The sequence below is a fragment of the Miscanthus floridulus genome, chromosome 9, assembly GCF_019320115.1.
Source record: "Miscanthus floridulus cultivar M001 chromosome 9, ASM1932011v1, whole genome shotgun sequence".
NCBI classification, from domain to species: Eukaryota; Viridiplantae; Streptophyta; class Magnoliopsida; order Poales; family Poaceae; genus Miscanthus; species Miscanthus floridulus.
In genome coordinates this window covers 14147831-14164222 of record NC_089588.1, presented here as the reverse complement: position 1 = coordinate 14164222, position 16392 = coordinate 14147831, and the positions used below count along the sequence as shown (strand labels likewise).

The window sequence follows — 16392 nt, the reverse complement described above, 5'->3', positions numbered from 1 at the left end:
AGTTAACCCAAGAGGAAGGGTATCATCAGCTATTGTTCTTCTCTTCCCTTCTTGTTAGTCGTCGTCGTCCTCTCCCTTCCACTAGTATATATCACCCACCACCAAAGCAAATTCGTTAGGAGGGGAGGCCTGCCATGGCTCGACGACGCCCTTCAGCCCCCATGACGATGATCTCCCTCACCGGCTTCACCGCCCTATCTGCCGGCCTACTGCTCATCTTCGTCTCCTCCTTCCTGCTGCAAACTCAAGGTAAGCATGCATGTTTTTATTTGATCTAGTCATATATATGAGTTCTAAATTAAATCCCCAATATAAGGCCTGATGAGCAAATTAATTAATTAACAAACAAACAAGCAGGAGGCAGCAGCAGCGAGGAGTCGTCGTACGTGCCGGTGCGGAGAGTGGTGTACCGGTCCATGTCACCGGCGGCTGCGGCTGCGATGACAGAAGCGGCGGCGGCGGCGCCGTACGAGCCGTTCGAGGTGTGCCAAGGCTGCCGGTGCTGCTCGTCGTCGTCTAACAGCAGCAGCTGCGTGGACACGAGCTGCTGCTACGCCATCGACTGCGACCTCCCCGGCAAGCCCTACGGCACCTGCGCCTTCACTCCGCAAACCTGCGGCTGCGGCGCCGCCAACAACTGCACCCAGCCGTCGTCCTGATGATCCTTCCTCACCCATGGCCCATCCATGTGTTTCTTCGTTCCCTCTTCCTGCAGCTTGGCTCTTCTCAGCTCGATGGATCGTCTGGCTCTGACAGACGCGATGGGTGGATGCAAATGCTGTGATTTGTTTGTCAGGGATCGATTAGCATGATGGACGGAGATTAATTAGCATACAGATTAGATGACTCACTCGATCACGTACTCGATAAGGGATAGATTATCCAGTTAATTCCCCGGATTCAACGAAGATAATATATACAATAATATATGTTCGTTCATGGCCGGTGTAAAGTTTTGGTTTTTCAGAGACTGTGATTGCTGTTGTTAGTCTGTCGACGACGACGACGACCGGTGATTTCAGAGGCTGGTCTTGCATTGCAATTGGTTTAGTTTTCAGAGTCGGCGGCTAGCATCGCAGCAGTTAGGTTGGGTGGTTTGGCTTTGACTCTTGCAACACAACAAGAGTACTGTCAGGGTCGGCAGCCTAACTTGTTGTCGTATACGTACGTAACAGTACATGCATCCCTTTGCATTTAGAAAAACCGTCAACTGACGACGGCAATAATAGATGTCAATATGTAGTCCGAGTATATATTCAGCTTGCTTGCATCAGTGTATATCTATATTTATGAAAGTAACAGATTGGCAATGCATAAATACAGCAACAGATAAAAATGGATATATCGATGTACAGTTGTACACACATATTACTACTTTTCTCAGCTTTTTTTAGATGATGAAACAAATCCAGCTTCATCTTTTCTGAACAAGAGAATGAGACCAATTATTATTACAAACTTATGAAGTAAGAAAAAAAAACCATTGCCACAGCTTCTGACGTTTCATAAACTTGGAGAATACGCTTCTCGTCGGCAACATGCACTTCCCTGATTTTACTGCGGGCTACTGCAAAGCTTAACGATTTCTGACGCGAGGTAGATGCTGTTAGGCTTCGTTTTAGTCATGTTCATCAGATCGGGATATATTGGTAATAGGAATAGGTGCTCGGGATCACAGAGAAACAGAGAGAAAGGGGGTGATGAGTAGCAAACCATCAAAAGTCGTAGTGGTCGAAGCTCTGGCCGGGGTTTTGTTGACGGACGCCATCTGCGCGCCGGCAGCGACGTTCGGTGGAGAGGGAGTCGGCGCTGTGGCGTCCTCGGCGGCTTGTGCGTCGGGGTGGCGTTGCCGGCGTCGGTGGTGCTTCCCGTCGCTGGCAGCGCCCCTTCTCAAGATCGGGTCTAGGGTTAGGATGTCGGTGGGGTGACTGGCGGCGCGGTGAACCTCGTACTGCGAGCCCCGGCCCCCACCTTTCCTTTATAGCGCTGTGCGACGGGGGCCCACCAACCATGTAGTGTTGGGCGCCCCCGATCAGGGCGCAAAAACAAGGCCTAATTAGGTCGTTGGGCCTATCTGGTGGAAGATCAATCCTAACCGATGCATGAGTTTGGTTTCGTAATACTCCTATAATTTAAGTGCACTGCTGGTTAAACAATGCAACCCCTACTCCAATTGAGTACTCTATATAGGGTGCCTGTACTAGTGGTAGAGTATCTGAAACGCACGTGAGGAGGTCACATTCAGGTTGCAGGATTACGGAATTGATATGAGTAGGGCGTCCTGCTGCCTGCTCGGTCGTATTTGGCTTATAAGCCATGGTTTATCAGCCAACGAATAATATTTTTCTCTCACACCAAACCAGTCAACAGTACTTTCAACCATGGCTTATAAGTCAAACCAACCCAAACGAACTGATGGCTGGGCTCGAACAGCCCAATAGCCTCTCTTGTCTCAACCCACTCCCAATCTCCACACATTTCTAAAAAAACACTCCCAATCTCCACATTAGTACCATCCGCCCATTTCTTTCTCGTTGTTTGCCGAACGCCGCTCGAGCTTGAGTTCTAGCCTCATCGTTCGCCCCGGTGCCAGTCGGCTGCCTCCCTCTCCACCGCGCCTGCACTAGCGCTCGCCTTGCTCCCTCTCTACCCCGGCCGTTTTGCTCCATCTCCGACTAGGAGCGACAAGCAAGCATCTCCTTTCTCTCTCCGCCCTACTCTACCTCGCTGCTCCTTCCACCAGATCCACTACGTGCCGAGAGATCCAGTGGTGGTGGGGACTGCGGCGCCGGCTGCAGGGGCTGCGGGTCTTGCGTGAAGCGTAGGATACTGGTGACTATGAAGGGATCCCTACCGGCCTCGAGGTAGGGGGAGTCGATCTAGTTGATGGTGGCGCTGGTCGACGGTGGCGATCGCGCAGCTGCCTCCGGTGAACTCATGCACCGGCGAGCCTCCATTTTGTAAGCAACAAGTAGATGTTGTGCTTGAAGGCGCATGTTGCAAGTGACTATTTCAAGTGTTGTAGATGTTTTCAGGTATGTTGCAAGTATTTCATATAGATGTTGCAAACGTAGATCGAGATATTGCATATGTTGTTGTACACATATGTTGCAAACATATGTTCCCAGTGTTTCATCTATTTTTTTCATACATATGTGTCGGTGTTTCGGATCACTGGCTAGTAAATTTTGTGATTTGCGCATCTGACCCGGATGGCTGTGCTCGGAGGACACAAGGATTTATACTGGTTCAGGTAGAATATTCCTATGTCCAGTTTGCTGCTGCTCATGTTACCGACACTTATTTGTAGTAGGGGTTACAAATTGGGGGGGGGAGAGAGAGAGAGAACCAGTCCCAAGTCTCTGGTGGAAGGATCGTATGCTGGCTGTAGAGGCATATGGGCGTTATGTCTTAGAGACGTTGTGCCTTGGAAGCATGCCCTCCCGAGGCGTCCTACTTCTCCTTTTATAGATGAAGGGAAAGATACAGGTTACATGAGAGAGAGAGAGAGAGAAAAGCGAGGAGGAAGAAGGCCTCCGGGGTCGTGGCACCCATCATCTCCTTTTGCGCGGGTCCCATCAGTCCTGTAGATGATGACGAGGACGGCTTCACGTCGTGGCCCTGTTCATCACTGGCGTTGTACGTGGGCGTCATCAGCTGGTCGTGATGCTCCATTCCATCCCGGCGAGCGGCATGGTGGGCAGATATCCCCGTCGAAAGCCGTACATGGATTAGATAGCATTGCATCGGCATGCCCGGCATTGTTGGCAACGTGAGTCTTAAGGTACGGCCCATCGTGGCCATGGGTCATGTCAAGACGCACCTACTCTCTTTCTGGCGTCAGAAGTTTGACCTTGGGCTCATACCCTTAGACCCGTAGCGGTTGGGGGCGGTGCGGACTCCCGTTAGGCGAGGCGGAATCCCCCTCTGAGGGGTCGGAAGAGGCAAAGCCCATGCCCGAGGGGTCGAGCGAGGTGGAGGCTGCCCACTTGGGGTCGGGCGAGGCGGAGCCCGCGCTCTCGGGATCGAGCGACATGAATCCTGCGCCCTTAGGGTCAGACGTGATGGGGCTCTCGCCCGAGGGGTTGGGCGAGATGGAGCCCGCGCCCTCGTGGTCGGGTGACCCAGATCCCGCGCCCTCAACGTCGGATGAGACGGAGCCCGTACCCTTGAGGTCGGGCGAGACCAAGATACACTCTTGACCATCCGTGGGAGTTAGCGTTCGCGGCCATCAGCTTCCTTCTTCTAGGTATCCCTAATCCTGATACCCAACAGTAGTCCTAGAGCCTACGGAGGAGTAGTATACTCCTTCAGAGGCTTTTTCAGACGGAAGGATTCTGAGGGTTTTGATCTCCCTTCACAGCCCATGGGATGTCTTGGTAGGGTTGCGATTCCTCTCTGTTGTGATCAGACTCTTCAGGAGCATGCAGCTATGGGGCTTAGGGGTTAGAAAAGATTTCTCTTGATCCCAATCCCTCCCTAGGATCCGATCGATCTGTCATTGATATGCGATCGCATACTCGGTCTCCTTGCGAGTCCAACTTCCCTCGAGCCCCTACTCATTGTAGGGGTCCGGTTGAGGGGTCAGCTCATCTTGTAATAGTCCTCCCTCACACATTTTTTCGATAAAATGGAGGGTCTAAGCCATGCCATATTTTCCTCGATGGACGAATCATGATGCTTGGTGAGCTGTTAATGGGCTAGTCCGAGTGGGGCCCCGGCTTCCCATTCGTGGGGGTTAGCTTTGACCGACTCTAGATTCCTGGCGGCCAGTCCATATAGTTCTCGGGTCCGTTCGACTAGTCCCAAGGGCTCATCACCTTTCTTCGAGGAAAAACCATAGACTGTGCACCGACCAAGACTTGCTTGTGGCGGTTTTTGGCTCCGTATCCCTACTTGCTTGTGGCGGTTTTTGGCCCATCGAGGGGACGAACTGCTGTTCGGCGCACCCTTTGAGGAACGGCCGGGGGGTGGCATGTGCACGATTCTCGGAGAGGCAAAGTGATGGGGCATGGCGGGTGCATCGATCAAGGTGGACAGTTTGCCTCTCGCTCCACCTTCCCTTATAAATAGGGGCCTTTCCCTTCGCCTTTTGGTTCGCATAACTATAGCCTCGCCTATTCCGTTTCTCCACCACCAGCGCTTTAGATCGCTTTCTATCAGCAAAGCCCTTGTTTCTCTTCCCCTGTTTCCATGGAGTCATGGTACCGCTCTGATGTCACCCACGCTCGCATGGAGGGCCTCGTCAAGCATGACCTTCTCCATGGGACGACCGACGCCACCTGATGGCTACATCATGTCTTTTGCACCCTTCCACGAGTGCGGATTTGTGATCTCCCCTTACCCGTTCTTTCGGGGGCTGCTGCACCACTACCGGACCGAGCTACAACACTTGAACCCGAACGGGATCCAGTACATCGTGGCCTTCATTGCATTGTGCAAGGGGTACCTGGAAATTGAGCCCCACTTCAAGTTGTGGAGATACTTCCTCTCCATCTCCCTGCATCCACCTTCAGGGCACTGATCGGCGGAGTACATACCCTGCCAGCTCTCCAGATCCAACAAGGGATGGCACGCGTTGTGGTTCTACGCGAAGAACAATGGCATCGCCCCTTTGCTAGATTTCATCGGGCGCCTCATGGAAGTGGCACCGCAGGTGTGGTCATGGGGGCCTCCTGAGAAGGAGAAGGGAAGGTTGCGTGACCTTCTTGATGCCATTACGTTCCTCAAGGACCATGGCCTTCACAGGGTCAGTGTCATTGGGGCATACCACATGAGGAGGGTGGCGCCGCTGATGGTGCGCGTCTTCTCGCTATATGGGATGACGCCCGACACATAGCTTGATGGGACTACGCTCGCCCAGGGGCTGCTCCATGATAGCGAGGTCACGCAGCGCATTAAGGAGGTGACGGATGAGTTCGACGCCATGTTCCCAATCCTAGGGCACCCACGATGCGGCCGGATGCTGGCTTCATCAAGCTACTGGTGGCATTGGGCTTCTGGGCCTTCGTTGTGCCACTGCCGGAGCATGCGGCCATGAGGGTGGCGAACCGCGCCATTGACGAGAAGAAGAAGAAGGCCAAAGACGACAAGAAGGTGAGGCGGCGAGCAAAGGAGCTAGAGAAGCTAGACTGAGGGAAGCTGTAACAAGGCTTGGATAGTGAGGAGGAGGAGGAGGAAGAAGGAGATGGCTCTCCCATCGAATGGGAGGAGCTGAGTAGAGCGAATGTGGACCCATCCTTGCCGCAGGTGGGGCCTTTCCCATGGCATGCCTTGGGGTAGGAGGGAGAGGATGTGCCTTGGCAGGAGGGGGAGGGCGCGCCCTCGAAACTGATAGCGACTGATCGTCCCACTCTGATCAGACGTCTCGAGCAGTGGGAGGGCCTAAAGTAGCACCACTCCGATGAGGTGCAACCAGGGTTGGGTGGACTGACCCCCAAACGTCCTCGCCCGGTGGCGCCGAGGTGAGTTGAAAAACTTCTCCATCCTTCCATTCTGATTGATTTTCATAGCAAATTGACCGCTATATTGTCCGTAGTGTTGGAGGAAGCAGGACTCGCCTGTGGCTCACACCGAAGAAGACCCTCATCATCTGACAAACGTGCCAGGAACCATCTGACTCTGCACCGAAGGTGAGCAGAAGAGGGACCGGGGCGGTCACGGTGACGATCGGAGGGGCGCAGCCGGTGGGTGCGTCCATGGGGGAGCGGACAGAGGAGGGCGCATCCGGGGCGCCCGTAGCTGGTGAGGTGTAGCCATGATGTTGGAGGTGGGGGTGGTGTAGCTGGAGCCATCCTCCACACAACTAGACACACTCGTGGCGGGGCGGGTAGAAAAAGGCATACCCGAGGCTCACTCAGTGAAAGCGGCGATGGGGTAGGCCTCCGCGTTCATGCCGCCCACCCCCTCTGCTATCGAAGGGGCTGCTCCAATGGAGGTGCCTCTGCTAGAAGGGTCAGCATGAGCCGGGGTCGATGCGGAGCCATCCCGGTCTCTGGTCCGGGCGGACAGCGACCCGCATGCGTGGGAAGGATCCCCGATCCGATGGGCGGACCTATAGAACCCAAAGGCGACGCTTCTTGCCCTCGACGATGTTGCGGAGGAGAGGGAGTGGGGGAGCATCCACACAGAGGTTGGGACCACAGTTAGTGCCTTGTCCGTCATGCTAGATTCGCTACGAGACATCGTCGCCCTAGTTGGCCAGGTATGAGACGGTCATGCTTGCGATGCTCGTTTTACCTTTCTGTGCTTCTAAGACTTGTTCTCTATGCAGGTCCTTATGAGTTGTAGCCGAGAGAAGTCTTAGTTCCTTTATCACGAATGGGTGCTTGGGACCACCTTGTCGGGGAGGCATGGTGGAATGAGGAGCTGGCCGCACAGCTCGCTGCCGCTCAACATGAGGTGGCGAGCTTGCTCCTGCCACCTAGGAGCTGGCTGACCTCTAGGTCAGGGAGAAGGACACCCATGATGATGCCCGCAAGGCCAAGGAAAAACTCATGGCGCTGATCGAGAGGGAGCGCGCGGATGCTACGGAGGCCAAGCAGCTACGGAAGGAGCGGAAGAAACTGCTTCGGACCATAGAGGAGCTCCGCACGGAGTGTGACTTGGCCCGCCAAGAGCGCCGATGCCCTGCAGCGGATCATCCTCCTTGAGGGAGAGCTTCAGGGGGGAGAAGGACCTAAAGGTCACAGCCAAGGGCATGTCTGCCCGGTTTGCCATGGAGGTCGGTCAGCGCTAGGAAGAGGTCTGGTGCCTGGAGGCTGAGGTGACCCAGTAGTGCAGTGAGGTGCGCAAGCTCTGGGCAGATGTGGATGGTAAGCTTCTGGTTTCCACTGCTGCCTTTCTCCCTAGAATCTGTGGTGGGTCCTTTGACACGGTCGGCGTGTGATTTAGGCAGGTCTCGACAACAAGCTTGGCGTGGAGGTGGCAAAGAGCCGTGGCTTAGATAGGGAGTTCGGTGAGGTGAAGGCCTCCCTCCTAAAGGAGAGCGATGAGCATGACACCCTACACATCATTGTCCAGCTAGTCTACGATGACCTCGAGCTAGCCCCGACATAGGAGACGAGCTCGCTCATGGTCCGTGTCATCCGAATCACAGATCAGGCGCACGAGATGGCGAGGGACACACTCCTCTTTAGTGTTCATCGATCATTCGCGATCGCTTGTTCTATTATGAGAACATCGATCTGGCGATGATGAGCCAGGGCTTCATGCCAGGCTACACTAAGGCCGAGCTGGAGGAGATCGAGAGGCTGGTGGCTCCCCTAATGTAGGACTTATCTGCCAAGATTGAAGATGAGGTCATCCCCCTGATTGGAGGGGTTAGTTAGCTAGTTAGGCCAAGTAGTGATCTTGTAATAAATGGATAGATTTTAATTTTGCTATGGTTGAACAATCTTTTGGTTCTTTGCCCTTTTTATGAAAAGGTTAATGTGTTCCAACCCTAACCGTGGTTTAAGGATGTAATGCTCGGGGTGCAGGCAAAAAAACTATGATCACGCTGGTGAGCAAAAACGCCGTAGCCACTGGGGCGTAGGTTTCTTGTAGTTCGACAAATTTTACTCAGTGCTTATTTTCATGGCCTATGCTTTTAGCTCTTAACGTAGGAGAGGGTCGGGCACATAGAATGTTTTTAGGTAGGTATACCCCCATCAGTCCCCGAATGAGGCTCGACCCCTTGGCGTTGCTGGGGTCGGGTGTCACTAAAGATCGAGGAGACATGATGGTGAAACCAAATAGAAAATGTACTCACATTTTAGAAACATTGTTCTTAAATTTTGCAAGTACATGCATAGGCTAGGGGTAAAAGCGACGTAGCTGTTCAATGTTCCAAGCATTGATGAAGACTACCATCAATGGTCGTGAGCTTGTAGGTTCTCGGTTGGAGCACCTCCGCGACGACGTATGATCCTTCCCACGACGAAGAGAGCTTTGTGGTGCTTCTTGTTACTCTGAATGAGGTGGAGCACCAAATCCCTAACGTTGAATGCCTGACCCCACACTTGATGCCCGTGGTACTAGTGCAACGCATGCTGGTATTTGGCCGAGCGGAGGAGGGCAACATCGCACGCTTCATCGAGCTAGTCCATGGCGTCCTCGAGGGATGCCTTGGCCCCCTGCTTGTCGTATGCCTTGATCCTCAATGCTTCGTAGTCGAGGTCAGTTGGGAGGACTACCTCAGAACCATAGACAATGAAGAAAGGCGTGTAGCCAGTCGCCCGGCTGGGGTCATCCTCAAGCTCTAGAGCACCGTAGGAAGCTTCACGACCCATCGTTCGCCGAACTTGTTTAGCCGGTTAAAGATCCTAGGCTTGAGGCCTTGTAGAACCATGTTGTTTGCATGCTCAACCTACCCATTCGTGCAGGGGTAGGCCATGGTGGCCAAGTTGACATGGATGTGGTAGTCATCACAGAACTGGAGGAATTTCTTCCTGGTGAACTATGTGTCGTTGTCCGTGATGATCGAGTTTGGGAGTCTAAAGCGGTGGATGATGTTGAGGAAGAACTGCATGGCTTGCTTAGACCTGATCATGGAGATCGCCCAAGCCTCTATCCACTTTGTGAACTTGTCCATGGTGACGAGCAAGTGCGTGTAGCCCTCGGGCGCTCTTTTGAGAGGCCCAACCAGATTGAGCCCCTAGACCGCGAACGGCCACATGATGGGGATCATCTGGAGCACTTGGGCCAGTAGATGGGTTTGACGAGCATAATATTGGCCCCTTTACATGTGCGCACAATCTGCTCGGCATCAGCCACCGCGGTTGACCAATAGAAGCCATGTCGGAACATGTTTCCGACCAGGGTTCTGGGTGCAACATGATGTGCGTAGACCCCACCGTGAATGTTCTTAACCAGTTGCCTCCCTTATTCAATGGGAATGCAGCGCTGTAGGATCTTGGTGTGGCTTTACTTGTAGAGCTCACCCTCAATAATGATGAAAGACTTGGCTCAGCATGCGATCCATTGGGCCTCCGTTTTGTCCATCGGGAGCACTTCGCATAGGAGCCAATCAAGGTACGAGGTCCTCCAGTCGGCTAGAGGGTCAGGCTCTGCCACTGGATCCTCGCCGACCTCCATGACTTTGGGGTTAGAAGGAGCAGATGGTCGGTTAGACCCTGAGCCCTGGGCAAGCAGCTCATCCTCGGTCTATCCATGTTCCTTGTAGTGGACCAAAGGCTTGTGCTGATCGCTGGCAAAGATGCCCATCGGCACTGGCTCTCGGCTAGATGTCATCTTCACCAGCATGTTGGATGCCTTGTTGAGCCATCTCAAGATGTGATTGAGTTCAAGGCCATTGAACTTGTCCTCTAGCTGATAGACTTCTTAGCAGTAAGCAGCCATCTTGGTGTCATGGTAGCTTGACTCCTTCATGATTTGACCGATGACTAGCTATGAGTCGCATCGGACATCAAGCCATCGGATGCCCAAGTCAATGGTGATGCGTAAACCATTGATGAGCGCCTCATATTCGGCCATATTGTTGGAGGTGGGGAAATGGAGGTGGACTGCATATTTCATGCGTATTCCAAGGGGCGAAATGAAGACCAGTCCCATGTCGATGTATCTCTTCATCAGTGACCCATCGAAGTACATCGTCCAATACTCTTAGTCGATGGCTGCTGGCGGCATCTGGACTTTGGTCCATTCCACAACTAAATCAGCCAGCGCTTGGGACTTGATGGCCATCCAAGGGGCATATGAAATGCCCTAACCCATCAGCTTGAGTGCCCACTTCACAATTCTCCCTATGGGGTCCTAGTTTTGGATGACCTTGTCAAGGGGGAAGGACACCACGAACGTCACTGGGTGTGACTCGAAGTAGTGATGCAGCTTCCTCTTGGCAATCAGGACAGCGTACAGAGCTTCTAGAATTGAGAGTAGCGAGTCTTAGAGTTAGACAAGACTTTGCTAACAAAGTATACATGATGCTACACCTTGAGGGCGTGTCCCTCTTCCTCCCGCTCTACCATTAGGGCAACGCTGACCACTTGTTTGATGGACGCAATGTAGAGTAGGAGTGGCTCTCCATCAGTTGGCATGACCAGGATTAGGGCTTTCATTAGGATTTCCTTGACTTTGTTGAGTGTGTCCTAAGCCTTGAGGGTCCACGCAAACCGGTCGGTCTTCTTTAGCAGCCGGTACAACGGGAGGCCTCATTCGCTAAGGCGTGAGAAGAAATGGCTAAGCTTGGTGAGGCACCCCTTTACTCGCTGTACCCCCTTTAGGTTCTAGATCAGGCCCATCCTTGTGATCGGCATGATCTTCTCTGGATTGGCTTCGATGCCTTGCTCGGAGACAATGAACCCAAGCAACATGCCCCTCAGGACCCCAAAAATGCATTTTCTAGGGTTGACTTTGATGCCGTTTGCTCGTAGTTTTGCGAAGGTCTGCTCTAGGTCAGCTATGAGCTGGTCGTTCTATTTGAACTTGACTAGGATGTCGTCTACATAGGCCTCAACGTTCACCCAATGAGGTCTCTGAAACACTTGAGCATACATCGCTGGTATGTAGCTCCTACGTTTTTCAGACCAAAAGGCATCATGACATAGCAGAACGACCCAAACAGGGTGATGAAAGAAGTCGTGAGCTGGTTGGACTCTTTCATGGTGATCTAATGGTATCCGGAGTATGCATCAAGGAAGTAGAGGGTTTCGCACTCCGAGGTCGAGTCGACTACTTGATCTATATGTGGCAAAGGAAATAGATCCTTTGGACACGCCTTATTGAGACTCATGTAGTCAACACACATTCTTCATTTCCCATTCTTTTTTTGTACAAGGACAGGATTGGCAAACCACTCGGGAAGATACACTTCCTTGATAAATCTAGCCTCCAAAAGCTTTGTGATATCTTCGCTAATGGCCCTACGCTTCTCCTTATTGAAGCGACGTAGGCGCTGCTTCACCGGCTTGGAGCCCGGACTGATCTTCGAGATGTGCTTGATAACTTCCCTTGGGATGCTTGGCATGTCTGAGGGTTTCCACATGAAGAAATCTCTATTGGCATAGAGGAAGTCGACGAGCGCGCTTTCCTATTTGAAGGAAAGCGTGGTGCCAATGCGCACCACTTTGCCCTCAGAGCTACTAGGGTCTACAAGGACCTCCTTGACGCCCTCCATGGGCTCAAAAGATTGAGCCGACCATTTGGAGTTGGGCTCTTCCTTAGTGGTCCCCTCCTTGATGACCACAAGCTCCTCGGAGGCGATAATCGCTTAGGCATGTTCACAGCACTCAACTTCGCACTCGTAAGCGCGCTGGAAAGAGGTGCCAAGGGTGATGACTCCACGTGGGCCTGGCATCTTAAGCTTTGGGTAGGTGTAGTTGAGGATGGCCATGAACTTTGCATAGCATGGTCGTCCCAGGATGGCGTGGTAGGTTCCGTGGAACCCGATGACCTCAAAGGTGAGGGTCTCTGTCCTAAAGTTGGTCGGATCCCTAAAGGTGATGGGTAGGTCGATCTGCCTAAGTGGTATGGCCTATTTCCCTGGCACAATGTCATGGAAAGGTGTCCTGGTCGGTCGGATGAGCGACTGGTCGATGGCCATGGCATCAAGCATCTCCACGTACATGATGTTGAGGCCGCTGCCTCCATCCATCAGTACCTTGGTGAGCTACTTCATGTCGACGATCGGGTTGACCACGAGCGGATACCTTCCTAGTTGTGGGATGCTTTTCGGATAGTTGGATCAATCAAAGGTGATGGCGAACTCTGACCATCGAAGGAAAGATGGCGCGGCTGATTTGACCACGTAGACCTTGCGGTGCGCGGTCTTCTGGTGGTGCTTGGAGTCATAGGCCGTCCTCCCACTGAAGATCATGTGGCAGCCATCTAGGGGCAGAAAGTTGCCATCCTTCCACTTGGTGTCATCCACCATCGGCTCAGGCTTCTTTCTCTGGTTCCCCTTGTCTGAGCCACTAGACAGGAACCGCTTCATGAGGGCACCGTCCTTGTATAGATGCTTGACGGGGAAGGCATGGTTCGGGCATGGCCCCTCAAGCAGCTTCTTGAAGTGGTCTGGAGCATTCTAGGTAGGCGCTCGGCCACCTTTCTACTTGGTAGTGGTCATGAGTGAGCCCCCGTGCCACTGCCTGTTCTTCTTTTTGCGGGGGCGGTTGGAGGTGCCTTCACCGGTGTCCTCATCCCGCATTGCTTTGCCCTAGGAGCGGTCAAAAATCGCTCTGACCACCTCCTCGCCTAAGGCATGGCTGGTTGCGATGTCGAGGAGCTCCTTGGTGATCTAGGGGCCCTTATGTCCTAGCTTGTGGACTAGGGGCTCATAGGTGGTCCTAGACAGGAAGGCTCCGATGACGTCGGTGTCGGTGACATTACGCAACTAATTGCATTGCTTGGAGAAGCGTCGAATATACTCACGGAGAGTCTCTCTAGACTTTTGTTGGCAATTTTTTAGATCCTAGAGGTTCTTAGGGCATGTGTAGGTGCCCTAGATGTTTCCCACAAAGATCTCCTTCAAGTCCGCCCAACTTTGAATCCAGTTGGGCTGAAGGTGCTCCATCCATGTTCGCGCCGAATCGGCCAGAAACAAGGGGAGGTTGCGGATAATGAAGTAATCACTATCCACGCCGCCAGCTTGATAAGCAAGTCGGTAGTCCTTGAGCCATAGGCTAGGGTTCATTTCCCTAGAGTACTTCGGGATGTTGGTCGGCGGTCGATACCGCGACGAGAAAGTCACGTTGAGGATGTGCTGGCCAAAAGCCTGGGGCCCCGGTAGGTTGGGGCTTGGGCTTCGGTCTTCACCGCTATCGTAGCGTCCGCCACGACAAGGATGGTAGCCGTGGCCGGCCTCCTCTCTCTTGTCCCCTGTCCGCGCCTACGATCGTCTAGGGTGTTACGTGTGTCACGGTTGGGGCCAAGACACTCATGCACTGGGACCATGGCAAGCCCCCCGCCGTCATGTGGCGCTAGGTGGACGGATACATCCTGGCCATGTTGTTCTGAAGATATGCGCTGACTGGCATTGAGCTCGCATCGCTGAGACAACGAGCTTTTCGCCTGCTGCACCGCTGCGCGCTCAAGTAGCGTGTGGATCTCACGATGGGCCCGACGGTCTTCGGGTGTTGTAGGCTCTGGGAGCCCTCGAAGCAAGGCCGACACGACAGCTATGTTCTGGCTTGCCCGGGCAAAGTGCGAGAGGCCTCCGTCATCTTGGATGATCCTCCGGTTTGCGTCATAGGTGAGGGCGCGCGCACGGCCATCGTCTCCATGATGTTCAATCTTGCGCTCGAGCTCCGCACGCTCTTGCTCTAGCTAGAGTCGCGCGTCCTCGATCTTCTTGTGTTGCGCCCTCAGCTGCTCTACTCACAGGCAAGGCAAGGCCCCTACATCTCCCTCGACATCATCGTCGGGGTCATTGATAGGAGTAGCCCCTCCCTCATGGACGCTTTCGACACATCCCTCGGGGGTGTCAGCCATAAAACATTCTCGCGAGGGGTGATGGCTTCCCCTGCTGAAGTCAGAGTCAGAGATCAACTCTGAGTCTCCCATGAGAAGGTCGTGGAAAGATTCCACGACGTAGTCCGTCATACCCACAAATTCATTATCCATGGGAGACGGGTGCACAGGCTGTACCGCGAGATGACCAATGGTCCCTATGGTGTTGCGTAGACCAAACGGGAATGCTGTTGGGGCGTCCTGAGTGAGCTATTCTGGGGAGAGTGGTTCTCCACCGGTAAGTTATGCCATGACATTGGTGAACGAGAAGGTGAGCTAGCACAGGTCCTCTTGGGACGGTCGGGGTCCTAGGAAGGCGTCGAGTTGGCGCTCCAGCCTCCCATAATTGAAGCCGAGGGGCTGGTCGCTCCTAGGGACATGGGCCACCAGGACATGCAACCCAGCTCCTCGAGGGCCTCGACTGTTGCGTTGAGGCCGGTGGAGCGAAGAAGTTGGATGGGGACGGGAGCCCACGCTAGCTCTCCCTCTGTGGTGATGAAGAATTCTAGGCTCCCGATGCGCACGTGCATGCCCGGGACCCAACTCACACCGTGGCTAGCCAACCGTGACCTGTTGTGGATGACAAGACGTGCAAAAGGCCCCTACCTAGCGCGCGCAACTGTCACTGTTATGGATCACCGGCTAGTAAATTTTATGATTTGCGTGTCTAACCCGGATGACTGTGCTCAAAGGACACAATGATTTATACTGGTTCGGTCAGAATATCCTTACATCTAGTTTGCTGTTGCTCATGTTACCGACACTGGTTTGTAGTAGGGGTTACAAACAGGGGAGAGAGGGAGCCGGTTCGAAGTCTCTGGTGGAAGGATCGTATGCTAGCTGTTGAGGCGTATGGGAGTTATGTCTTAGAGACGTCATGCCTTGGAAGCGTGACCTCCCGGGGGCGTCCTGCTTCCCCTTTTATAGACGGAGGGGAAGATACAGGTTACACAAGAGAGAGAGAGAGAAAAGCGAGGAGGAAGAAGGCCTCCGGGGTCATGGCATCCATCATCTCCTTTATGTGGGTCATATCAGTCCTGTAGATAATGATGGGGATGGCTTCATGTCGCGGCCCTATTCATCACTGGCGTTGTACGTGGGCGTCATCAATTGGTCGTGGCGCTCCATTCCATCCCGGTGAGTGGCATGGTGGGTAGATATCCCCGTTGGAAGCCGTACGGGGATTAGGTAGCATAGCGTCGGCACGCCCAACACTGTTGGCGACGTTAGTCTTCAGGTACGGCCTGTCGTGGCCGCGGGTCACGTCAAGACATGTCTACTCCCTTTCTGGTGTCAGAAGTTTGACCCTGGGCTCGTACCATTAGACCTGTAGCAGTTGGGGGCGGTGCGGGCTCCCGTCGGGCGATGCAGAATCCCCCTCTGAGGGGTCGGACGTGGCGAAGCCCGTACCCTCGGGGTCAGGCGAGGCGGAACCCTCGCCTAAGGGGTCGAGCGAGGCAGAGCCCGCGCTCTCGGGATTGGGCGAGGCGGATCCCGCGCCTTTGGGGTCGGATGTGACGGGGCTCTCACCTGAGGAGTCGAGCGAGACGGAGCCTGCGCCCTCGAGATCAGGTGACTTGGATCTCACTCCCCTGAGGTCGAACGATACGGAGCCTGTACCCTCGGGGCCAGGCGAGACCAAGATACGCTCTTGACCCCTCTTGACCATCCAAGGGAGTTAGTGTTCGCGGCCATCAGCTTTCTTCTTCTGAGTATCCCTAATCCTGATACCCGACAGTATATTGTAGGAGTGTTTATCTGGATGGTATATATGTTTCACACACATGTTGCAAGTGTTTTTTTTGACGTTGCATATTTTTGCAATTTCTTCAAGTATTTTTTTCAAGTGTTTTTGCAAGTGTTGCAGACACATGTTTTAAGTGTTTCATTTGTCTTCGTATGTATACTGCAAGTGTTGTATTTTAATGTTTTAAAAGTAGATCG

At 53.5% G+C, this 16392-nt stretch overlaps 1 protein-coding gene across 1 annotated transcript; it reads left to right on the top strand.

The window, feature by feature from the left end:
• The first annotated feature begins 44 nt into the window (after window positions 1–44).
• LOC136481392 (uncharacterized) lies at window positions 45–1250 on the top strand. The gene is made up of 2 exons (XM_066478745.1): window positions 45–249; window positions 358–1250. The coding sequence occupies exons 1-2, from the start codon at window positions 135–137 to the stop codon at window positions 657–659; spliced, it is 417 nt and encodes a 138-aa protein (XP_066334842.1). The 5' UTR covers window positions 45–134; the 3' UTR covers window positions 660–1250.
• The last annotated feature ends 15142 nt before the right edge of the window (window positions 1251–16392 follow it).

Coding starts and splice junctions, on each gene's coding strand:
- LOC136481392 (XM_066478745.1), top strand. CDS start 135: ATGGCTCGACGACGCCCTTCAGCCCCCATGACGATGATCTCCCTCACC. Junction 250..357: donor CTTCCTGCTGCAAACTCAAG/GTAAGCATGCAT, acceptor ACAAACAAGCAG/GAGGCAGCAGCAGCGAGGAG.